The sequence below is a fragment of the Globicephala melas genome, chromosome 1, assembly GCF_963455315.2.
Source record: "Globicephala melas chromosome 1, mGloMel1.2, whole genome shotgun sequence".
Taxonomy (NCBI): domain Eukaryota; kingdom Metazoa; phylum Chordata; class Mammalia; order Artiodactyla; family Delphinidae; genus Globicephala; species Globicephala melas.
In genome coordinates this window covers 72,217,051-72,241,771 of record NC_083314.1, presented here as the reverse complement: position 1 = coordinate 72,241,771, position 24,721 = coordinate 72,217,051, and the positions used below count along the sequence as shown (strand labels likewise).

At 50.4% G+C, this 24,721-nt stretch overlaps 2 protein-coding genes and 1 long non-coding RNA gene across 4 annotated transcripts in view; 2 read left to right on the top strand and 1 right to left on the bottom strand.

Annotated features, from left to right (window-relative positions):
- LOC115844620 (sodium/potassium-transporting ATPase subunit alpha-4-like) overlaps positions 1 to 8,679 on the top strand; it is a 30,007-nt gene extending 21,328 nt beyond the window's left edge. Inside the window, 7 exon segments of the mRNA XM_030841923.2 lie at positions 734 to 888; positions 1,045 to 1,168; positions 2,432 to 2,577; positions 5,360 to 5,485; positions 5,579 to 5,682; positions 8,276 to 8,367; positions 8,651 to 8,679. Coding sequence (XP_030697783.2) covers positions 734 to 888; positions 1,045 to 1,168; positions 2,432 to 2,577; positions 5,360 to 5,485; positions 5,579 to 5,682; positions 8,276 to 8,367; positions 8,651 to 8,679 — 776 coding nt within the window.
- Positions 1 to 24,721, bottom strand: part of LOC132597198 (uncharacterized) — a 57,449-nt gene extending 32,728 nt beyond the window's left edge. Inside the window, exons 1-2 of the long non-coding RNA XR_009563612.1 lie at positions 24,559 to 24,721; positions 23,898 to 24,007 (exon numbers count right to left, since the gene is read on the bottom strand). This is a non-coding gene — a long non-coding RNA (uncharacterized lncRNA). The remainder of the gene's footprint in view (positions 1 to 23,897; positions 24,008 to 24,558) is intronic.
- Positions 10,342 to 21,892, top strand: CASQ1 (calsequestrin 1). Of its 2 annotated transcripts, none has more exons than XM_030841927.2 (12): positions 10,342 to 10,387; positions 12,789 to 13,095; positions 14,819 to 14,903; positions 15,662 to 15,762; positions 15,981 to 16,092; positions 16,428 to 16,501; positions 16,849 to 16,979; positions 18,322 to 18,367; positions 18,781 to 18,835; positions 19,070 to 19,170; positions 19,962 to 20,036; positions 21,264 to 21,892. In XM_030841927.2, exons 2-12 carry the CDS (start codon positions 12,817 to 12,819, stop codon positions 21,402 to 21,404), a joined length of 1,200 nt encoding a protein of 399 aa, XP_030697787.1. In that variant the 5' UTR covers positions 10,342 to 10,387; positions 12,789 to 12,816; the 3' UTR covers positions 21,405 to 21,892. The 2 variants fall into 2 exon arrangements, with proteins under 2 accessions (XP_030697787.1, XP_060142325.1); XM_060286342.1 differs by having other exon boundaries at positions 10,346 to 10,387; positions 12,770 to 13,095.

Here is a 24,721-nt window from a genome sequence, read left to right as displayed (position 1 = left end):
AGATACAGATAGATAGATACATACGTATCTATGTATGCACATATATATACATATATATTCTTTTTCATATTCTTTTCACATTATAGTATATTACAAGATATTGAATATAATTTTCTTTGCTATACAGTAGGACCTTGCTGTTTATCTATTTTACATACAGTAGTTTGTATCTGCTAATCCCAAACTCCTAATTTATCTCTTCCCTGCCTCCCCCTTTTCCCCTTTGGTAACCCTAAATTTGTTTTCTATGTCTGTGAGTCTGTTTCTGTTTTGTAAATAAGTTTATTTGTGTCATATTTTAGATTCCACAGATAAGCAATATCATATGATATTTGTCTTTCTCTGTCTGACTTACTTCACTTAGTATGATAACCTCTAGGTCCATCCATGTTACTGTGAATCAGCCTTAATCTTCTAATGGCTTTTATATTGGCATTCTCACACATCTCTAAGTATTAGCAGGCCCCACCCTGCTTAATTTTCAGAGATCAGATGATCGTAGCCATGTTGAACCCAAGAACAAAGAGTATACAGATATGGCACGTTAATAAATCACGGCTCTAGTTACTAGTCACACAATTTAGAAACAACACTGGGGCTGCCAAGGCCTAAGACCTTCGGACCCTTTCGTGGACTGTGACACTGCTTTGTAGTGGTCTCTCTGTCCAGGAGCTGATTTGTGGGAGGTGTGAACTCTCTGTGCTTCTCACAGAAGGTTGACCATCCTTCCCAGGCCGCCTAATCTTTGACAACCTGAAGAAATCCATCGCCTACACCCTGACCAGCAACATCCCCGAGATCACCCCCTTCCTGCTGTTCATCATCCTTGGTATCCCCCTGCCTCTGGGCACCATAACCATCCTCTGCATTGACCTGGGCACTGACATGGTGAGGACTAAGCTGGGATCCAGCTCGTGGAACTCCTGTGAAACAGACTGAGGAGTAGGAAAAATGTATGTCCAGGGAGTGGGGCAGAGCTCGAGTTACTTCTGAGTTTCCTTCTGAACTGTGTGTTCCCTGTCACTTCCACCCTCCATTCTCCAGGTCCCTGCTATCTCCTTGGCTTATAAGTCGGCTGAAAGTGACATCATGAAGAGGGCTCCACGGAATCCAAAGACTGATAAGCTGGTGAATGACCGTCTCACTGGCGTGGCCTACGGACAGATTGGTGCGGCCAGAGCAATGAGGGGTGAAGGGAGCGGGGAGCGGCTGCAACGGCGTGGCCACTGGACCAATCTTGGCTTGGAAGTCAGGGAGATATTTTCTTAACAACAAACTGTGCTGGGCCCTGGGACACAAAAGAACATTGATCTCTGATCTGCCCTTGACTTAAGAGTCTAGTCAAAAAGGAGCAAAAGTACATAAAATGATGGCAAGTTGTTCTCCAAGTGCCAAATGAGTATAGATAGGACATACTGCAGGAGTACAAAGCAAGAGGACTCACCAATCTTGAGGACAGTTGGAGAGGCCTTCTGGAGGAAACAGGACTTAAACTTGGTGCTGGAAGATAGGGCTTAGACTAGTAAATGGATGGTCCGGTGTGGGGGACCAGAGGATACCTGATTGTTGAAGAGTGAATAAACCAGTTTGGTGGAGCGCTTATTCCTGATAAAGAAGTAGTGGAAAATGAGGCTGTGGACACAGGTAGCATTTATAGCGGGGCCAGCCTTGAAAGACATTTGAGAGCCATTAGAGGTCTTTGTTCTTGAGTTGCTAGATACGATAGGGGTACAGGAAAGAGATGGGGACAGAGGAGACAATCCTAATATCTAGAGATGGAAACACATAGAAAAAAAGCACAGATTTAGGAGCCATACCTATGTTTGAATCCCAATTTCACGACCTGTATGACCCCAGACAATGACTGAGTCTTTTTCGTACTTCAGTTTTCCTACTTATGAAATGTAAATGATAGTTCAGAATTGTTGTAAGAATCAATGTCCACCAGTACCTACACAGTGCACAGATCTGTGGTCAGTAGGCAAACATTAACGTCAGCCATAGCCATGGTCCAGGCATGAGGGGATGGAGGTTTTGACCAAGGGAGAGGCAAGGGGCAGATGGGAGAGATGCGAGGGGATGAGAGGACTTGATGAGTGTCCTGGTGTCAGAGAGAAGGGACAGGGTGGAGTCCAGCACTCACTCAGCTGGGAGAGGGAACATATCCCCTCTAAGGTCCTTTCCAGTTTTAAGCTTATATGATAAAAAGATGACTCTAGATTACAGCTTAGAAAGAAATGTCAGAGTTTGGAGACAAGTCCTACAGAGATGGTGGGATCAGATCATTAATGGCATGAATCTTCAGCAATACACCTCAGACACACATCAACCCTGCTAGAAGCAAGCCCCAGGCAGCACCCCTTCCATGATCTGCCTTCTGAGCTCCTTCTCTGAATCAGGTTCCCCTGACCTGTGACTCTATCACTCACAGGGATGATCCAGGCTCTGGCAGGATTCTTCACCTACTTTGTGATCTTGGCTGAGAATGGTTTTAAACCTACTGATCTGCTGGGCATCCGCATCAGCTGGGAAAATCGATACCTCAATGACCTGGAGGACAGCTATGGACAACAGTGGGTGAGTAAAAGGTAGGGTAGTAGATTGTGACCAGTAAGAGTGAAGAAGTAATGAGGAAGAGCGAGTGTAGCAAGTTTTTGCAGAGTAGGAGAATGGAGGCACCAGGCAGACAGAGATGGTCCTCATCTCCAGTCCTACAAGAGCTTTCTAACATTTGTCCTCAATCTCCAATCGCATCAGCAAATATTCTTCTCTTTGTTTACGATGACTTCATTTCCATTAATTCCTACTGTCTGTTGTCTGTCCTTATCTTCCTGGGTCTTTTTGGCTTCCTTGGACCTGGAAGTCTACTTTGTCAATCAACTTTTGGGGGCTGATTTCTGGTTTTCCAGGTTCTAATCATCATTCTCCCAGAAATGAGTGCTTCCACTTCCTCCTGTTATGCTCCTTTTCCAAGGGTAGTCAAAGAGTATGATTTTAAATCTGAAAATGTATTCTCTTTGTATATCTCTTCCTTGTTCTTCTAAACTTTTTAAACTTAGAGGATGCCTCTCTGTATTAGTCATTCCTAACACCCAAGATGAATAAGGTCCAAACCGAAGCCCTCCAACCAACAATATTTGCTTAAGAATCTTAGTGAGTATGCCTGTTTGCATCTGTGAACACTCCCATCCCAATTTCTAAGACAGTGGGAGATGTGACACCAATTTTTGCTAGAATCATAGAACCACAGAGTTCACACAGTCTACAGAGGACATTATGGTCTACTGGAAAGATTTAGTGACTTGCTTAAAGTCCCACAATGAATCCCTATAACAGTTGGACTAGAAATCTGGACTGATTCCTGGCCGGCACTTTCCCACTTCACCATGATGTCTCCAAACCAAGCTAACTGCAGGTCTCTCAAAAGTATGTTAAAATCGGGGCTGTTGGAACATTGCCCCTCATACACAGTAGGCTTCCACTATCTGAGCCTCATGAGACCAACAGATGTCAATGTTCCCAGCTACCAACACTGCTCCAGGGTCCAAAGATGCCTAGAGTCCTCATTGCTATGTACCTTGTCAACATCTCCTCAGTCCTCAGATCAAGCCCCTTGTTAGTTTTATATCTTGATACCATCTCCCTGCTACCAAGATGAAGCTTGACACATGTTTATTTACAATAAGTTAAAGATAATTTATTTGAATTAATGTCAAATTACATCAGTGACGTCTTGAGATATTGCAAAACGGGTTGAGAACAATTGCCCTGCGGAATAAATGCCATAAAGGCAAGGTCTCTGCCTCTTCCATTGCTGTAATCTTCAGATAATCGAGTACAGAGCTGCCCACCCAGGGAGTACCCTACATACTGGTAGATAGCTCCTTATCTTATAAATACCTGTAGCAGTAATTCCATTGATCACCATTCTTTCATTCATTCATTCAGCAAGTATTTCTTTCATTCATTCATTCAGCAAGGTACTATTTTGTCCCTGGAATATAGTAGTGAACAAAAATGGCCAAGTTACTGCTCTCATGGAGCTTATATTCTAGTTAGGGGCACAGCGTAGGAGGGGAGAAAGATAACAGCCAAATATATAACATACTGGGTCCATGGATTTTAAGTCCAAGTCCAAGAAGTGTTGGAATTGGGATACTAGAGTAGGTGAGATGGAAAGGTAAAGACAGTGATCAGAGAGAAAAGAGGTGCTTGAAATTAAAATCACAGAAAAATTGTGGCTATTGGAAAAGACAATGTCTGGAGTTTAACCATGGAAGTAAGCAGCCGGGTGGGGAGTAGAGGATACAGTTGGAGGAGAAGATTAAGACTGTGAGACCATGGTACGGGAAGGAATATCAACATGGATATTTAAATCTCCAAATCCGAGGACACAGCAGTTAGAGTGATGGTGAGTCAGGAGCTAAAATTTTCAAGTGATGATGGGAGTGGCTCAGTTTTGGTAGCTGGCTGCAGGGGATAGTGGTGGTATGATCTGATGCACAGAAATGTGCTGACAGGTCTCATTCTAACTTCAATGCTTGGCTCATCGATTTCCAGCCTTTGTTTTCTAATTGTTTAGGGCTCTATATTTCCCTCCAAGTACAACATTGACCACATCCCATGAGGTTCTATCTGTAGTATCTCATTATTGTTTAGTCCTACATATTTTCAAATTCTTTATTCGACCTACAAGTTATTTATAAACATGCTGTTTTATTTCTTTTTAAATGGGCTTTTTCTCCAGTCGAATTTAGATGCTCCTCTCCTGTGTTTCCATAGCCCTCTGTGATCTCCCTCTTGTAACCTACCTACTGTGCTGACATAGCATATTTATCTTCCCCACTGGACTCTAAGTTCCTTCTGTGTAAAATGTGAATGAAAGAATGAACAAATGGATGAGTGAATGCCTCCCCATCCGGTACCACTCTTCGGGTATCCCGTTCCCCTCTGCATGCAGATTCCCTTCTGGCCCCATCTTCCTTACCTTTTTCCTCTGACCCTGGTTTCCTCTTGAAATCCACCTTCTTCTCTTACACCACCCTTCTTAGTAAATATTTATTGAGCCATAGTACCTGCCACTCACTGAACGAAGCATGGGGAGAGGAGACACAGAGATAAGTAAGACAAGGTGCTTGCCCTTGAGGGGCTCTCAGACAGGGAAGACAAACATATAAACAACTCACAATTACAACATGGAAAGTGCTAAGACAGAGATACACGTGAAGGGCTGCAGGAATCTAAATAGGGGACCTATGTCAGCCTTGGGGTCCGGGGAGGCAGGAAAAGGAAGAGGTCTTTGAGGCATATTTGAATCCCTCCTGACACTGACGGCTCACCTCTGCCCACCCTCCCCCAGACCTATGAACAGCGCAAGGTGTTGGAGTTCACGTGCCACACGGCCTTCTTTGCCAGCATCGTGGTCGTGCAGTGGGCTGACCTCATCTGCAAGGCCCGCAGAAACTCTGTCTTCCCGCAGGGCATGACATGAGCACCGCCCACCGGCCCCAACACTCCCCCGAACTGCACCCCTAACTCTCCCTCCCGACCTCCAACACACCCTTAAACATTTCCTCTCAGAAACAAGATCCTAACATTTGGGATCCTGGACGAGACGTTCCTGGCTGCTTTTCTGTCCTACACTCGAGGCATGGACGTGGCCCTGCGAATGTACCCACTCAAGTGAGTAAGGGGAGGGGTGCAAGGCGGGGCGTCTCTGGGCACAGGGAGAGCACATGAGAGGAGGCATGTTTGAGCGGGGAAGTCAAGAGGGGAGCAGGCTCCACTCAGTGATGTAGAGAGAACTGCCTGTGCTCCCACAGCGCATCCTATCTGGGGAGGAATTAGGGACTGTACCAAGTGATCGCAACCCACTAGACATGCAAACTTAGCAGATTTGCCAGTGCTTAACAGAGTGGTACCTTTTCTATGATAATGTGTGGTATAGCTGTCCCAGGCTACACACTGCTTGGAGCTGGTGTAATCATAAAACAGCCTCATCTATGCATGGCTAACTCTGCTGTACTTCTGCAAATCCGTTTTAATGTGCATATAGGTGGGTGGGCATACTGAAATTCTTACTGTCTGGTACCTTGTTTGGTTCAAGTCCCAAGTTTTTGTTTCTTTGTTTTTTACATTAGTATATGCTTGTGAAACTTTTCCATTTAACATTTTTATAAAGAAAAAAGCAAAACTCCCATTTCATTCCCACTCCTCCCCCACCCTGCATTGGTAACCTCTATTAATAATTTAGTGTGTAGTCTTCCAACTGATTTTCTATGTGTTTACACACTTTGCTCACCTTTCTGTCCCTTGGAGTGTTTTACACAATGCTTTGTATTCTGTAGCTGCTCAATTAATGTTTAATAAAAGACATTGGCACTGCCCTTAGATACTGACAATTCCAGGTTTGAATTTTGGCTGTACTGTGTATTATTCTATGACCTTGGACAAGCTGGTAACCTCTCTGAGCCTCAGCTTCAACTGCAAAGTCTCGATAACACACACCTGGCAGACTGTTCTGATAATTACAGGTAGAAATGCATATAATACATGAAGCCTGGCATTTGGGTCCCGGCGGGCACTTTGTTAATAGTAGCTCAGTTGTTGCTGCTATTAATGTCAGCATATGATAGTAAACATGGTTGAGCATTAACTGTGCTCCCAAACACTCTTGTACATACCTTGACCATAAAACTCATCACCTAATACTGTGATTATTTATTTTGTGTGTTTATCTAACCTCTTTTCCCTGATTGCTTGAGCTTCTTGAGATCAAAGACCATCATGTCATCATTTTTATTTCCCCAGGACCTAGCACATACACAGAGTAGACATGATAATTGTTGTTGAATGAATGCATGACTGTATGTGTGTAACTGTTTATATTGGTTGAGGGGTGTCTGTGTGTGTGTGTAATGAACCATGGCCTAGGCCTGCCCTGTCCAATATGGTAGCCACCATCCTTACGCAACTACTGAGCTCTTGAAATATGGCTAGTGAGACTGAGACACTGAATTTATCATTTTAGTTAACTGAATGTTAAAAACTAAGCCAATGTCAAATATTTTTCAATTAAATACAACTTTATGGTTTTGGTTAGACTACATTTTCCTTTAACCACTGAAAATTTAGTGTCTGACTTGAGATACACTGTCAGTGTAAAATGCTCACTGGATTTCGAGGACTCGGGATAAAAAGAAGAATGTAAAATAACTCATTAATTATGTTTATATTGATTACATGTTGATGCAATAATATTTTGGATATTTGGGGTTCAATAAAACATTAAAATTAATTGCACTTGTTTCTTTTTACTTATTTTCATGTAGCTACTAGAAAATATTAACTATCATATGTGGCTCACAGTATATTTCTTTTTTTTTTTAATAAATGTATTAATTTTATTTATTTTTGGCTGTGTTGGGTCTTCGTTGTTGGGCGCAGGCTTTCTCTAGCTGCAGCGAGCAGGGGCTACTCTCCACTGCGGTGCATGGGCTTCTCATTGCGGTGGCTTCTCTTGTTGCGGAGCACAGGCTCTAGGCACGCGGGCTTCAGTAGTTGTGGCACGTGGGCTCAGTAGCTGTGGCACGCGGGCTCTAGAGCGCAGGCTCAGTAGTTGTGGCGCACGGGCTTAGTTGCTCCGCGGCATGTGGGACTCTCCCGGACCAGGGCTCGAACCCGTGTCCCCTGCATTGGCAGGTGGATTCTTAACCACTGCGCCACCAAGGAAGCCCTCACAGTATATTTCTGTCGGACAATGCTGCTCTAAGCCATCTCTCTATCATCCAAGGGACAAATGTGGTCCTGATTCAACCCCTCCCCAGAGTCCATCTTCCTGGTCTATAGAAGAGATTCAGGAAGAAAAAGATTTCACCATCTTTGCAATATGGAAGAGTGTATATATTCCCTGGCAAGATCTACCCCACATCTAGTCTCAGACCCATCCTGCTTGGAGTTTGTGTCTGCAAGGTCTAGAGAACCCAGAAAGCAAAGGAAGTCTCCCTCAGCGACTCCACAAAAGCTGGTAGACAATCTCTGTGAACACTGCATGTACCTCTAATATGGCATTTATCCCTTTCTGTTCTCACTGGCTTTTTATGCTGCCGTCTTGGGCCCCTCCGCCCTCACTCCCCAGGCTCTGACCTCCTCAAAGGTAGGGATCAACCTCCCACACAACAAATGAAATACTCGATTCCCAGGCACTGTTCTCTGCACCTGCCTTTCACTGGCCCCTCTATCTCCGCCCCCACTGACCAGCTTTTGCTCTCTTCAGGATAACCTGGTGGCTCTGTGCCACTCCCTACAGCGTCCTCATCTTTGTCTATGATGAAATCAGAAAACTCATCATCCGTCGTCACCCTGGCAGTGAGGCTCTCCTGCACCCTGGCCTGAGAGTCTGCCAGCGTCCTGAGCAGCTGCCCCACTCCCCCTGGTTCCTCCAGGCCCACTGCCCTTCTCCCCAGCTCACTGCCCAGCCTGTGCTGTGCCTGGACCCTGCCCTCTAGTCCTTGACCCCAGCACGCGGCTCCTTCCAACCCTCAGGGCCCTGCCTTCCACCGTCAAGCCTCCCACCTTGTCCTGGCTCACCCTTCTGTTTGTCTCCCCTTGAGGCCTTCCCCAGTTCACTCTGGTCTCTTCTCTTCCACAGGCTGGCTGGAGAAGGAGACCTACTACTAAACTCAACAGAGGAAGATCTTCACATGACATCAGGGTGTCCTGAGCGCCAGGTGGGGGAGGGTTGCGGTAATGAGTTTGGGAAAACTGAGAGTGCACATCAGTTGGGGCAGGGAGATGCCAGGAGGAAGAACTTTGGATGAGAGAGACAGGTGACCCTAGGGCTGGGTTGAGGGCACCATGGATAGGAGATGAGGTGGGTTGAGGGGAGCCCAGCCTGCATCTGACTGGAGTCCAGCAGGGGGCTCAGTAGCCAGTCAAGAGAGTAAATGTTGGGCTTCCCTGGTGGCGCAGTGGTTGAGAGTCCACCTGCCGATGCAGGGGACGCGGGTTTGTGCCCTGGTCCGGGAAGATCCCACATGCCGCGGAGCGGCTGGGCCCGTGAGCCATGGCCGCTGAGCCTGCACGTCCGGAGCCTGTGCTCCACAACGGGAGAGGCCACAACAGTGAGAGGCCCGCGTAACGCAAAAAAAAAAAAAAAAAAAAGAGTAAATGTTTGCAAGAGCCCTTAGCTCCTGGATGTGTCGCATCTGATTTTTGGAGATCGGGGGTTACTGTGATGCTCTCTCCCTAGATCTTCATGGGAGCCAGGCAGGGGAAGTCTTTCAGGGACCAGAGTCGAGGCTGGGAAGGGATCAGAATCAAGCATCCTTGCCCCTTGAGGGCTACCCCCTCAAAGTCACTCTCCAACCCGACAGAGAGCAAGGACAGGACAAGTCCTGGGATCAGAGAAACAGAGGAGGTGAGAGAGGAGCAGGGGAGCCACACGTTACAGAGGGGCCACAGTGCCCACTCAGTTCCTCAGATCAACTCACAGACTCATAGACTTTTTGTGCTAGACCTTATTTTATCATGAAGAACCTGAGCCCCAGAGAGGTTAAATGACTTGGAAGGGGCCACGTGGTGAGTGGTGAATGTGGGGCCGCTGCCCTGCCTCTGAGGAAGGGACTGGTGTTCCCGTAGCCCCAGTCATTAGGGCATCTCGACCCCATCCCAGCCCTCAGCTGTTTTCTCTGGCCTAACCTTGAAATAGAGGCTGGAACAACGCTGAATGGATCCCTGTGGCCTTTACTCTAGGCAAAGCACCTGCCCCCTCATGCCCCAGCTCCACACAGGTGAGGGATGTTCCCCAAAGCCTGGCTCCAAGCCTGGGCCCAGCACTCGCTGCGTCTCAGGCACGTGAGGAGTCCCCGCGAGCCTGTCTCTCCTGCCCACCCTTGGCGGCAGCTCTTCCTTCCTCTTCACCCACTCGCTGGCTTTTGCTCTGTGAGCTGGTCCACTTTACCCTGTGGATCGGTTCACTCTCAGGCTTCTTTTAGAGGAGAGGGTTGGCTGTGCCGAACAGCATACAGAGAGACAGAAATGCTGAGAAAAGCTGGTGGCAATCGTAGACTGTCACCAAAAACAAAGCACATGTGTTAAGTGACCGCACATTCTGTCTGGCGGTAGACAAAGGCCTTACTCACACCATCCATTAGTCCATACAACAAATACATTCTTACCACCCCGCCCGGTTTTATAGATGAGGACACCAAGGTCTGTCTGATTGCAGAGCTTGTGCCCTCAACCACTTTTCAGGCTAGTCTTATGATGAAGGCGGGGCCAAAAATATACCAATGCAAAAGAAAAACAGGATAGTGATAGAGGAAGGGCCGTGGACGAGTCTGGAGGATGAGAGGCCATGGACTAGCAAAGGGAAGGCTGTCGTAAGGTACACCAGCCCCTCTCCCCCTACATCGGGCCCTCCTCAGAGGTCTCACTCCCACCTGCTCCCCTCCCTCCTCCAACACAAGGTCTCCTAGGGACAGGGCTGTATCAGTCTGGGGTCCTTCCCCGATGCTGACAGGGCTGAACCAGAGCCCAGAAGACGGAGGGGCCAGGCTGTGTGTGAGTGAGGTGGGGTGGGGGAGCATGGAGGGGCCAGCTCCTCAAGTTTCAGTAGCAGGAGCTTTGGGTGTCTGGTGGGTTAAAAATACAGAGGCCCCAAATTAGGGTCATTTGATATCGGTGGCTGAGCCTCAAGGCAGGGGCCTAGAGGGAAGGATTTGAATAGAAAGTATAGAGCAAAGTATGGGAGAGGAGGACAGGGAGGAGGGGAAGGGTGCAGCTGCTGGAAGGGATCCGGGTGGCTCTGGAGAGCCAGGGCCAAGGAGAGGAAGGAGGATGGGATGAAACAGCCTGGTAGCTGCAGAAGCAGAGAGGGAATGGGGCAGGCCTGGGTCACCATTTCGTCCCATCTCACACCCTGGGGGTACGAGAGGTCAGATTCAGGATGGAATGAGTCTAAGGTCCCAATGTCTCTGTCCCAGTGGTCCCCCCTCCTCCAGAGCGCAGCAGAAGGAGAAGTTGGGGCTGGACGTCATCTAGGTCACATACGTCCGGGCGGGTCCACCTGTCTCTCCTGCTGTCTTTGCTCTGGTCACGGGGCTGTGGGCACGTTGGTCGCTCTCTTGAGATGGGTTCTGAGGTCTCTCCAGCTCCACCATGCCCCGCCTAGCTACCTCTGGCCTCTCCTGTGCCAACGACAGCTGTCTCTCTTGGACCCACTCCCGCCACGTTCTTGAGATTTTCCCTGGCCTTCCTTGCTTAGCCGTGTAAGGTCTGCCCTGTGGGAGTGCGGAAAGGTCACTCCTCTAACATAACTTCATGGTGCAAAACACCCGCTGTGCCTCCAACATCGGAGACACCTCAGGGTGGGCGTGGGGGCTTTGATCTAGCCTCTCTCTGGTCTCCCTCGTGCCTCTGCTTACCTGTGCATGAGCCCTGGAGGGCCGTGAAGAGGGTCCTTGAAGGTACCCAGAGCTGAGCCCATCCACTCCGCCCTCACCCCCAAGCTGGGATCCGGGAATTTAGAGCCCCTCTGCACCAGCTCTGCTTTGCACAGAATTAAGCAGCATCCTTGGTTCAGGGCACAGGGCCCCACCTCTTCACGTTTCCCAGTGTTAATTTTTTCCCCTACCGTTGATACCTGATCCTTTTTGTCTTGTCAAAGGCGTAGGAATGAATAGTCACAATTCGCTCTCCTTGGAATCATTCAGCCAGGGGAATCCTCCTTCCCACTGTGCCCTAGAAAACCAGTCCCGTAGGATCAGAGTAGAGAGTACAAGCAGGAGGCAGTGAAGCCCCAGATCCGCATCTCCAAGGACTCCAAGGGCCAGCACTTCACGCCCCACGCCCCGTCCTTCCTCTGCATACTCCAGTCAGGAGTGTTGACTGAAGCAAAGGAAACTGGCTGGAGCTGAGCCAGGGCGCCAGTCCTGGACTCGGCTCCATCTTTTATTCAGAGAATGACCTCATCCTTGGTCTTGGTTCTTTAAAGGGAAGTGCAGGGGGTCTCTTTCCTACAGCCTGGATTGCATTTGTACTCCCCCCCCTCCACCCGGCTTCCTCCACGGGATCAAAGAAACAGACTTGACCTAGAGGAGAGTCCCAGGTTTTAGGACTTAGAGGCAATACCACATTTGCCCCCCTTTTTACAAATGGACGACAAATTTAACCTCTGACCCAGAATACCTCCTCCTCTGCGGGCCCCATTTCCCTCTCTCTGAGTACCCTTGCCCTCGCTCCACTCCCCCTGATTACCCCCAAGCCTCCCCTCCCCCAGCCCCAGCTTCATTTACCTCCGACTCATCTGGTCTTATTTTTAGCTCCAGCTTTTTCCTTTCTTAATATGGCGATGAGCTCCTAGGCCGGTGTGGGGACAGGGGCCGAGGAGCCCTGGACGTTGGGGGGGAGGGGCAGGGGAGGAGGCTCTCGGAGCCTGGGTGAGAGGTGTTGGAGGTAGGAGGATCCCGGCCCTCACGGGGCCGTCCTGGCCTCAGGAGGTTATCCGTCTCTCCTGCCAATCCTGGAGACATATTTAGACGGGACCAGGTGGGGGCCGAGGGGTGCCAACCTCAAGGGCAGCTCCGGTTCCCTCCCCGCCCCCTGCTCCTCGCCCTCCCCCTGACCCTGTTTCTCTTGGCTCTGTCGGCAGTTTCTCCAGGACCTATAGCAGTGTCCTCCGTCCACTGCTCTGGGCCTTTCCCCACCCCACCCCCACCGTGAGCCCCTAACTCAGGATTTGGGACCCAGGGGCCCCTCCCTACCCCAGCTAACCTCTTCTGGACCAGGAGAGCCGACCCAGATCCCACTACCTCCATGAGAGCTGCAGACAGGATGGGGGCCAGAGCTGTGCCCGGCCTGCGGCTGGCACTGCTGTTACTGCTGGTGCTAGGGACACTCGAGTCAGGGGTGCAGAGGCAAGACGGGCTGGACTTCCCCGAGTATGATGGTGTGGACCGTGTGGTCAATGTCAACGCAAAGAACTACAAGAATGTGTTCAAGAAGTACGAGGTGCTGGCACTGCTCTACCACGAACCCCCCGAGGACGACAAGGCCTCACAAAGACAGTTTGAAATGGAGGAGCTGATCCTGGAGGTGAGTGGCGGGCTCCGCAGGCCTGCAGAGCAGCCCAGTCCCTCTCTGCACCCCTCTATCCTGCAACTCCACGTAGATCTTTAAGAGTGGGATCTGGGCGTGAGGGGCAGGGCAGCAGGACCCTGTCTCGACCAACAGGACCCAAGCGGCGTATGACCTTAGCCAGAAGAGAAACAGAGATTCAGGAACCCCCAAAGTACCACCGTAGCCAGGCAATTTTAGGAGGGAGGGGGGTGCTGCAGGGGGGAATCTCTCCTCCGTGCTAGAGGAGGGTGGTAGTACTAGGTTTGGCTAAGACTGAGGTGACCCTGGAAGGGGGGCAAAAAAGGAAAAGAGATTCTTCAGGGGAAGGTGAAGAACTGCAGTACACCCCCAAATCTACTTTCCTAACCAAAACGTACCCTCTCTCCATACACTTTAGGGGATGCACCCCAAAGAGATCCAAACTGAGTATAAATTTAAACGTTATTGACATTTTGCTTGCATGTCATTGATTTAATGGCTAAAGGTTTAATAGAGCCCACCGTGCCTCCCACTGGCCTCTCAGTCCCCTCCCCCTGCCATCTGCCCCTACTGGATCAAGCTGGGCACCCCGATTGGAAAATTCTTGTGTTTGGAGGAGGCTTCACCATGCCTTCCCCAACTCGTCTTTGTGGGAAGATTCTCCTCACCCCCAAGCTGACCTGGGGCGCAAAGGAGAGAGAGAGCCTATGGTGACAAGAAAAAAGCCCATGTTTGGGGATGACCGGGAAATGTGGTCACACAGCCCTCCAGGAGCCGGGCTGTGCTGCAGTCTCCTTGTCCAAGCTGCTGCAGCCCCTCCTCTAGTCTGGCAGGACGGAGAGGCCCCAGCTTGCCCAGAACTTGGAGTATTTCAGGGCAAGGCACCAGGACGGTAGGTTCTCATTTCTGTGTGCCCCTGCCGGGTGCCGGAACCCGCCACCTGATTAACGAGCGGAGTATTTTTATCCTGAGCGCTGAGCATCCCTGGCCATCCACCTGTCCCAGCCTCCTGAGAGTCCGAGCGCCCCGAGTCTGTGTTAGGTGGGGTAAAGCTGCAAACCACGCCCAAGGCAGAGTGCATCAGGGTTGAGAGCCCCGCTGGGAGACCCATGAGGACAGGGACCTAGGGTGTGACCCTCCACAGCCTAAGGACAGCTTGAAGTAGAGAGTGAAAGGGAAAGTCCCACCCCATTGAGGAAAACTGGGCCTATTTCATCTCTAATCTCTTTGTCAGTCTCTCTGCCTCGAGGGTGACCAGAGCCCCACGCCCCCCACCCTCTTGCCCTCCAAAATTCTCCCCACTGGGACTCACTCAGAAGAATCCCAGGGACGTGTAACATCACCCCCACGCTGAGCGTGGTCTTTGATCAGTATGGAGTACAGGGCTCAGCTCCGAAGGAGGAAAGAGCCTCAGTCATCCTGAAGCTAGACCCCTCAGCATCCCTAAGGAACCTGGAAGTACATGCACAGTGCCTTAAAGGTCAACAGAATAAGCACGTTGTACATGAGCAAAAGGTGCTCAGGAGTTAAAATTGGACCACAGACCAAAAGGGTGGAGGGGGGCGTGGTAGGGAAAGTGGAGCTCTCCTGCATCCTAGCACAGTGTCAAGGTGAACTCATATTCCCTGCGTCCCAAATGACCCAGCTCGCAAGCATGAGATCGGGAATAGTGGTTACTAAGAATTCCAGAGGCTGATTTTAACCCTAACTCTCCCTTCAGTTAGCAGCCCAAGTCCTAGAAGACAAGGGTGTTGGCTTCGGGATGGTGGACTCCGAGAAGGACACGGCTGTAGCCAAGAAACTAGGTAAGGGAGAGGTGGGAGGAGCAGGGAGGGGAAGGTGACCGGTGAGAAAATACTGAAATTTGTAGGGTTATGGCTGGGGATTCCAGCCTCTCCTTTATTCCTTATAGAGACCCATGCTCAAATCTCAGAAAGAGGTGAAGATGGCCTTATTTATACCTACCTAAAAATAGGGGCTAAGTTCTGGAGGAAAGGGGAAATCAGGGAACACAAGTGGGGCTGGAGAGACCTCTGCAAACTCCTCTTCCAACCCCTCCCCCTCCAGAGCCGCGGGCTGGGTATTGCAGCACCAGCCACCAGGGGGCAGCACAGGCCTGAGACTGGACTCCGGATGTGGATGGGGGAGGGGTGGCCAGTAGTGAAGTCATCTGGTCAGTAATAGCTGAAGGTTAAAGTGCTGTACTGGGAATCAGCAACTAGAGTCCTCAGAGGAGGTAAGAGGAAGATCTGTCTCTGGTTATGGCAGGCAGAGAAAGCGGGGAGACATCTTGCTAGGACCTATATCTCCCTGCGTCCTCCCCTAGCGTTCCCGCCTGACCCCAGCTTCCCCCTGGAGAGCCCCTGGGGCCAGACTAGCCACCTAGGCTAAATCCAGGGGCACAGACACCGGGGATGGAGGGGCTGAGAGGCAGTGGAGGTGCGCTGGGCAGGTGAAGGATGTGTGGTCTAGTGGGATTATGGAATGGGCTGCAACCCTGGATTTGGACCCTTGGACCTGTGGGAAGGTTGCAATCATGGCACACCTCTGGCTCACTCCCTAGGACTAACTGAAGAGGACAGCATTTACGTATTCAAGGGAGATGAAGTCATTGAGTATGACGGCGAGTTTTCTGCTGACACCCTGGTGGAGTTTCTGCTTGATGTGAGGACTCCGCTGGACCTAATGGACCTAATGGCCTTGCTTTAAGACCTCACGCCCTTCCGACCAACTGCAGCCTCACACACACACACACACACACACACAGGCAACAGAGCCCCTTCCTCCCCGTTTCCCAGCCCACTTTTCCCTGATCCCTCTCCTTGCCTCTACCACTGAGTTCAGAAACTCACTCTCTTCCTTCAATGTCCTTGCTCTTCCAGGTCCTAGAGGACCCTGTGGAATTTATTGAGGGTGAACGAGAGCTGCAGGCATTTGAGAATATCGAAGATGAGAACAAACTCATTGGCTACTTCAAGAGCAAAGACTCAGAGCGTGGGTAACCCTCAGACTCCACGGTCCCCTCCGCTGGTCCCCAACTTCACCTGTCCTCCTACCTCCCCACTTCACCCAGCACTGGCTCTTGCCATGGTGGGTCCATCGATCGACTGCTCTGATCTCCCTGCACTCTGCGGGTTTCACAGACAGGCACCAAGGCATTCCCCTTCCCCCCACCCCACCACTGTACGTAACCACTCTCAGAGGACTAGAGGGGGTGGGTCTCAGAATGAACCCCACCTGCCGAAGAAGAACTGGGGAGAGACAGAGGGGGGATGGTTCCCTGGCAGACCCTGGTTCCCCCAGAGACTGACTCTGCATTCCCCCCTCAGATTACAAAGCCTACGAGGACGCAGCGGAGGAGTTTCATCCCTACATCCCCTTCTTCGCCACCTTCGACAGCAAGGTTCTCCCCCCTGCTGCTGCATTGGGTCTCCCTCACTCCCCTCAGCTGCCCTCCAGCCCCCTCTCCCAGAATCAATGGGGGACCTCCTCCCCCACTACACACCAGTACTCCCCAACCCCACCCCACCTCGGGCCTCCCCCATCCCACAGATTTTAAATTATCTAACCCGCCCCTCTCTCATCTTCAACCAAAGCCCAGAGAAGTTAAGACACGTGTCCAGTGTCACAGAGGAAGTGACAAGGGCCCAGGTTGTCTCACTCCCTGCCTGACATCTGCTCCCCCATAATACTTCCTCTCACCATGACCCCGTGTCCCCTGCCCCACTCCCCCATCCCCTCCCCCAAAAGGTGGCAAAGAAGCTGACCCTGAAGCTGAACGAGATCGATTTCTACGAGGCCTTCATGGAAGAGCCTGTGACCATCCCGGACAAGCCCAATAGCGAAGAGGAGATTGTCAGCTTCGTGGAGGAGCACAGGAGGTGGGGAGCAGGGGCAACCCTCTGAGCAGGGTAGGCTCCTCCCCAGGCTAGAACACGGGTCTGTGAGATGGGCTAGGGGGATCTCAGCCAGCCAGGAGGCAGGTCTCTCCTAGAGATGAATACACTTCTGGTATCAGTTCTTATTGATACACTGACCATTTTGCACAATATTTTGCACCCCAGCACTTAGCCCAGAGCCCGGAGCACACACAGAAGGTGCTCCATAAGTGTGTACGGTTCATTGTGATGTTGACTGAGACCAGGGTTGAGGGCCTGTGGTCTGCCAGGAACTCCCAGGTGCTCTGTCTCTTATTGTACTTAATCCTTTTAACAACCTCAGTTAAAAAGAGTCCACGAGGGCTTCCCTGGTGGCGCGGTGGTTGCGAGTCCACCTGCCGATGAAGGGGACATGGGTTCGTGCCGCGGTCTGGGAAGATCCCACATGCCGCGGAGCGGCTAGGCTCGTGAGCCATGGCCGCTGAGCCTGCGCGTCCGGAGCCTGTGCTCCGCAACGGGAGAGGCCCGCGTACCGCAAAAAAAAAAAAAAAAAAAAAAAAGAGTCCACGAGTAGTGTCAGAACTGGATTCTCATCCAGATCTGGCCTGTGTTCTTTCTCATACATTACCTACACCAGTGGTTCTCAACAGGGGTGGAGGGAGTGGCGAGGTAGGGGGAGGATGTTGTCTTCCAGCGGGTATGGCAATGGCTGGAGACATCTGTGGTTGGAGAGAGAGCTACTGGTATTTAGTGGGGAGAGGCCGGGGATGCTGCTAAATAGCCTACAGTGCCCAGGACAGCCCTCCCGCAATGAAGAATTATCCGGCCCCAAATGTCACTAGTGCTGAGGTTGAGAAACCCCGGCCTACATTCACACATGATTCTCTTCCTTCACAGTACTCCACAACTGGAAATACCCGTTCATCAGTGTAAACACTACTTCTCTCACTCTCTCCCACCTGATTATGGTACGCTTCATCAGGGCAGGAATATGTCTGCCTTGTCCAACTCTGTCTACACAGCACCTAGCACAGCATTTAGAACATCTGCAACACTCAGTGTTATTGAATGAATGAATGAGTGAATGAACACCCAGATGTCCAGTTCTTTCTCCCGAAAGTCTCTCCTCCAGTCCCCTTGCCCACCCTCCTCTCTCCTACCTGCTTTAACCATGCAGTTATCTGGGCCTGGTGCCCAGAGCTTAGACTCTGACAGATGGCTTTGTTCAGGGCTGCAAGCTGTCTATGCCCTAGGCATGACCCTGTGGCAGCCTCTGCTATGGGGACCCTTTGGAGCCAAGGGTGTCCTTCTTGCCCACTGAGTAGTGACTTTCTTTCCCTTCTAGATCAACCCTGAGGAAGCTGAAGCCTGAGAGTATGTATGAGACCTGGGTGAGTGCCCCGGATGGGGCCCAGGCCCTCGCAGGAGCATGGGAAAACTCAAGTCCTAGAAACATCCAACCCTGCTGCTCCTCATGTCTTGCTTATAGGAAAGACAGTGTACCAGCAAAGGTGGAGGGTTTCTGTTCTGAGAACATGTCAGGAGTTGGGGGACACACATAACTTGATGACGATGACAAGGGAGGAGCTCTAAGCTCTGGGGCTGAAGGGTTTGCCAGCGGAGGTGTGGGGACCCTGGGGTGGAAGGGGGCAGTGTACTTGGAAAAGGCTCACCACCACAAGAATACACCTGCTCCAGAAGCTGGATTTCCACAAAAGTTAGGTCCAAGGTAGATCTAGGGCCTGTTCTGGGCTCTCTAACTTCAGTGAGTATAGCTAAGGTCTCCCCTCCCTGCCCCCCACAGGAGGACGATCTGGATGGAATCCATATTGTGGCCTTTGCAGAGGAAACTGATCCTGGTGAGGGAGGAATACTGGATTGGATTTGGGGCAGGGGCGGGGGCACTGGTGAGAGAGGGAGATGGGGTATTTATCAGAGCATAGGCTTTTAACACATAAGATGGGTTTTTTTAGAGCACAGTTTACAAGCAGCCTGGGGCTAGACATGCGGAGTTGTGGGAGGCGGGAAAAGAGAGCTGGACTCCTGTTTCCTCTGTGCCCCACCGTGCACTTATCACCTGTGTTCCCTCCAAGATGGCTATGAGTTCTTAGAGATTCTCAAGGCTGTGGCCCAAGATAACACTGAAAATCCTGACCTGAGCATCATCTGGATTGACCCTGATGACTTCCCCCTGGTAAGAGCTATCACTCAGGCAATGGCTATCCAAGGCAGGGCACATCTCAAGGGGGAGCCTGTTTCAGAGTTCCTCTCCCCGTCTCCTAGTGGAGGATCCTGTCGCATGCTCAGGGGCCCTGAGCGCATCCTGAGAAAGGGGAACCAGGATGATGGGAAGTGTGGGAACAACAGGATTCCCAGAGCAGAGGCTGAGCAGAGAGCTCATGTGCCCGGGGCTGGCTCCTTCTAGAGAAATCCAGAGTTTGGGGGAGCAGAAGGGCGCATTAACCTTGCATGTGGGTGTCCACAACCACAGAATCAAAGCACAGAGATTCCATGTCTCAGGGCACGGCTCTGTTCCCAGCTGAATCCCCAACACCTAACACTCTTCGTTGAAAGAGGAACTAGATGAACAAACAGAAATGTGAGGACCGCTGGCAATTACAGAGTATAACTACCTTAGTTTAGAGATATAGAAACTGAGGTCCAGGGAGAAGTGATTGCCCAAACTCACAAGGCCAATCAGTAGCAGATCCAGGAGCAGAACAAGGTTTCCTATCAAGTTTTCCTCGGAAAGGAGGGACCAATGTCCCCAGCTGACCCTCTTGATACTTTCCTTTGGGGATATCTACCCTTTAACTGCTTAGTTCTACCCATTCCCTTCAGGCACTATAGCTGGACCTATCCACCAATCTATCGTGGGTTCACTGTCCTCTCTCTACCCATGGCTGACCCTCACACTCACACTCACCCTCCTGGACTCAGGTGTTCCTAGCCTCCATTAAGTTGCCATATGTGATCTCTCCACAGCTGGTTCCATACTGGGAGAAGACGTTTAACATCGACCTGTCAGCCCCACAGATAGGAGTCGTCAATGTTACTGATGTGAGTTTCCTTCCCTCATCCCCGGTTGACCCCCAACTCTCCTTCCCAACATAGCTAGTCCTCCTCTGCTCTGCTAACTAGGAATTGAGCCCTCCCCAGAGGAGTTAGACATGCCCAGTCTAATGGCTGGAAAGAGGGAGAGATTCCTGACCTGAACACACCCCTGCCTCTACCTGTTGGAACTGACTGCTCGTCCTTCAAGGCCCAGTTCAAATCCTCTCTTCTCCATGAAGTCTTTCCAGATCTCCCATTTGGAATTGTTCCCTCCTTGGCACTCCCAGAGCCCATTTGGCATTGAGAACATGACTTTTATATGGCTATTCATGTATCATGTCTGTCTCTTCCAGTAGACTTTGAGCTTTTTGAGAGCAGAAATCTTCTCATTCACACACAGATAGATGCTTCAAAGATATTTGTTGAGTTGAATAAGTCACAGCCTGCTTTCATATAATTCTCAGTCTAACTGAGGAGGTAGGTATTCCGTTAACTACCAGGCCAAATCTGATAAACTCTATAACAGAGATACGAAGAAAACACCAGGAAGGCAGAGAAATCAAAGTGACTTCTGCTTGAGAATCAGAGAGGGTTTAAAAGGAGTAGAGTTTAAAGTGGAGATTGTTGTAAATCAACTATACCTCAATTTTAAAATATAAAAAATTAATTAAATCTAAACAATTAAAAAAATTAAAACACACTGGAGACTGTACCGTGTATAAGAGTTCTACAAGTGCAAATTATATGAGTCATTTCCAAACTGATGGAAAAAGTTAGTGCAAAAGGTCAAAAAGTAGGAAAATGAATATCAGATTTGGGAAAAGGCAAGTCGTTTCTTATGGCTTGAGAGTCTAGAGATCTCTGAGGATGGTGCTAGAAAAGCAGGTACTGGAAAGTCTTGAATGCTAAAGAGTTGCTGACTTTATTCTCCAGGCCATGAAGAGCCACCAGTGGTTTTGCATTAAGGGCATGATAGAGAGGTCTGTTTTAGGAAGCTCAGCATGGCAAGAGCTTGTAAGAAAGACTGAAGGGAGAAGGTCTATTTGCTGATCCAGCCATTCTTTCTACTCCCACTGTCACTATTCCACCCTAGACCCCCACCTGGACAGTTTTCCTGCCCACTGACAGATGAAGAGAAGGGACAGAGGATGTACAGAGTCCAGTGAGTGGGAGGACAGGTCTAAAGACCTGAATCGGGCTTAGTTCTGACGCCTTGTCTGTGCCATGTCCTAGGCGGACAGCGTATGGATGGAGATGGATGATGAAGAGGACCTGCCTTCTGCTGAGGAGCTGGAGGACTGGCTGGAGGATGTACTGGAGGGCGAGATCAACACAGAGGATGATGATGACGATGACGACGACGATGATGACTAGTTGCTGCGGCAGCCATCTCCTAGCCCCACCTGCTGTCCTCCTGCCCCCTCCTCCTTCCTTGTCCTTCCCTGAGCTCCTCCAGGGACACTAGGTCATTCTCTGCCATGGGGCCCACTGGGGTCTCTATGCTGCATGCTGAGATTCAAGGAGCTACTTTTCCCTACACACCAGCCCAGCTATCCCATCTGACTTCTGTTTCCAGTCCCACCATGTCCCTGTATTGATTATTTGTTTCTTCCATCACTCCCTACATGCTTTCTTGTGACTTCCCTCTTGCCGTATCTATGGGCCCCTATCTCTCTTCTGCTCCCTCCAGCTGAGCACACTCTTCCCCCACTCTCTCAAGTCCTCTATCCTTCTGACTGTCCTATCCCTGGCCAGGGGGACGGGAGGGTACTGTGTTTGGAGCTATATCTTAGCAATCTCTTGTTAATGTACTTGGGTCAAATGAGAGACCTCAATAAACGACCTGGGGCAACATGAACAAGTGTCTGCTGATGAGGTCTCACCCCTATGGCAGGAGGGAGGCAGCCAGAGGATGGGGATTTAAGGTGTGGGTACCTTGTTAGGGGACTGTGATAGCAGGGGGGTGGGGCTCCTCCCTCTAGGCAGTTATCCCAGAGAAGCTTGGATTATTTATCTGCTGCAAGTCAAAAAGGCTTTTCTGAACACATGGTGTTTGTCCAGCACTGCTGTCAGGCTTTGGGAGAACAGAGAGTGCTGGGCCTGTCTCTGCTCTCGAGCTGATTAGCCTCACTGGGAAGTCAAGACAAGCACACTAAAGAACTGAAGAAAAATACAAAGCAATATGTAATTAAGCGATTATGTGCTGCTTGATAGCACCCCCCCTTGCAGCTCTTATTTGAATGCAAGACTGAGCCCCAAAAACACTTCCTCGGTGCGGCCTTCCCAAAGTGGCCCCTCCTGCAGCTCCCTCCTCTGGGCTCCCACTGCACTCTCTCTGTCCACCTCTATTCTAGTACTAGCTCTTCATTTACATGTCTGTCTTCCCCACCAGACTGTGAGCCCCTTGAAGGCAGGACCCCAGGCTTTTTCTCTGTGTCCACAGGGCCTGGCACACCAAAAGTAGTCCCTAATAAATGTTTGTTAAAAGAAGGAACAAATGAATACAATGGCCTCAGAAGAGAGAGATGAGAGTGGGCTTTGACGGCTTCATAAAGGAAGTGAGCATTTTCTAGGCCTTAAATGAATAGTGGGATTTGATTAGGGCAAAGGAGTTGGGGAGGAGACATTTCAAGTAGTGAAAACATCAAAAGCACTGCCAGAATGCGTGTGCCATGTTGGGGCACAGAGGAGACCAAGGAGACAAGAAGAGAGGCTCAAGTGGTGGCCACGAGGTTGGGTGGGCATCTGGGGCTAGGTCGCAGTGGTGTTTGGATTTAGTCCTGTGAGCTGGGGAGGAAGGGCAACATTTAATGTGGCAGTGATGAGCAGGATAGATAGAGGGAAGGAAGCCGATGGAGATACCAGAGGCAGGGAGTCCAACTCTTATCAGACAGTTATAATAATCTGATGGAGGTAGGAGAACACGGATCAGAGTGGTGGTTATGGGAGTGCAGAGGAGACGCTGAGCTTTGTTCAAAGGGCATCCCCCAGACCTGAGCCTGCTGGCGATCTTGGCAGGAAGGACCCACATTCTCTCCAGCACAGGCCCAGGCTGGGGTAAGTGTAAAGGAGTAAGGAGTAGGGGGGGAGGAACCAAACAACTGAACAAGCCCATAACTAACAGATGTTACAGCTTTCATGGACTGGGTATAAAAGTGTTGCTGGACAACTCAGAGGATCTCTGAGTATGGAAGAATGAGACCTGAGGTGAGAGGAGTTTTCACCCTCCACAGACAAATCCAGGAAGTCTTCCTGGAATTGGTGGCAGGAGTATAGAGTAGAAACCACGTATTCATCCAACTTGCACCCATTTAATAAATGTTTAATACATAGTACGGGCACTGGGCCAATACAAAAATATTATGGAACTTAACTCTCTAGCATAGGTCAGTGGAAGGCCCCAGACTAAATAATAGCTCCCATGTTTTAACCACCCATCTGTGCCAGTCACTAGAGACTTACAATTTCTAAAACTCAGAAGAACACTGTGAGATAGGCATCAGTGTCCCCGTCTTGCCCTTAATGAGGCTCAGAGGCATAACCTACCTAAGAAAGGAGCAGAGTCAGCATGAAGCCCAAATCCCCTGTACCTGAAAGACCTGGACCTTTCACTGACTGTAGATAAGTCATTCAGCTTCCCTGAGTCTCAAAGATGGGTCAACAAAATGAGTTTTGGCCCTACAACTCAGAACAAATGAGATATATGCAAAGGCAAATTATGAGGGTGTGTGGCTATCAAAGGGGCAGTGACATGGCACACTGGGGGAAGAGGATGGCGAAAGCAAAGAGAAGGGCTGTGAAATCCAAAGCAGCAGCAGCCTGAGCCTCTTCTAGGGGCAGTGTAGACTCAAGAAAGGATGGGCTCACCTGAGGCTTCCTGAGGGGTCTCTGCCAGGCTGGAACTGAAGTGAAGCCGGGGCGCTCCTGGAGGTGGCACAGACACTGATGGGGCTCAGACCTTGTCCCCGGGCCAGGCTCTGCCGGAGTTGAGGAGAGACCTCTTAGGCTGGAGATGATAACAGATCATCTTCTTCCTTCCCTCTTTCAGTATGGCTAAGGATCTGGGGGAGGAAAGTCCCTGGGGTAGAAGGGAAGTGAGAGCTGCCATGCTGGGCCTGGGCAGAGGGGCAGAGCTAGGAGACAGAGCCGAGCGTGGCTCTGCAAGTTGTCTATATTTGCATGCTGAGCTCACTGCTGCTCTTTTTCTCCCCAGAAATACAATTACATCATGGTGGGGGGAAGGCGGGAGGGTGGTATATTTGGGAAAGGTGAGAGGAACACAAGGGGCCACCTGGCATCATCCTGGAGAAAGAAGATCTGTGGCTCCAGAGCAGGCGAAGGGGGCCCCCATTTTGCTTCTTGCCCTACTCCTTCCTCCTCCCCCACCTTCCAAGGTGGATAAATCTGAGCTGTCTTTTACTACGGCTCCCCTGACCCATAAGGGGAAAAGGTTTTTACAAATACTGAGTCAAGCATCTAAGAGGATCCAGAGGCCAAAGGACTTCCAAACCCTTAAACCCTAACTTACTCTTTGCCTCCCAGGGTGCCAGCCACTGTGGTCACCGAAAGGTCGTAAGGGAAGGAGTGTGTCCCTTTGGGAAGAATTAAATCTGAGAATTGGGGCTCGCTGTTTAGGGGAGGAGGCGTCGTCGCTACTCCAGCCCTCCCGCACTTCTGCCCCCGTCCCAGGA

What these genes read in the sequence shown, in the direction of transcription:
- CASQ1 (XM_030841927.2), top strand. Translation starts at nt 12,817, where the DNA reads ATGAGAGCTGCAGACAGGATGGGGGCCAGAGCTGTGCCCGGCCTGCGG. An exon ending in GGCTGTAGCCAAGAAACTAG is followed by an intron (nt 14,904 to 15,661) that starts GTAAGGGAGAGG and finishes CTCACTCCCTAG; the next exon opens with GACTAACTGAAGAGGACAGC. An exon ending in TGCAGAGGAAACTGATCCTG is followed by an intron (nt 18,836 to 19,069) that starts GTGAGGGAGGAA and finishes GTTCCCTCCAAG; the next exon opens with ATGGCTATGAGTTCTTAGAG.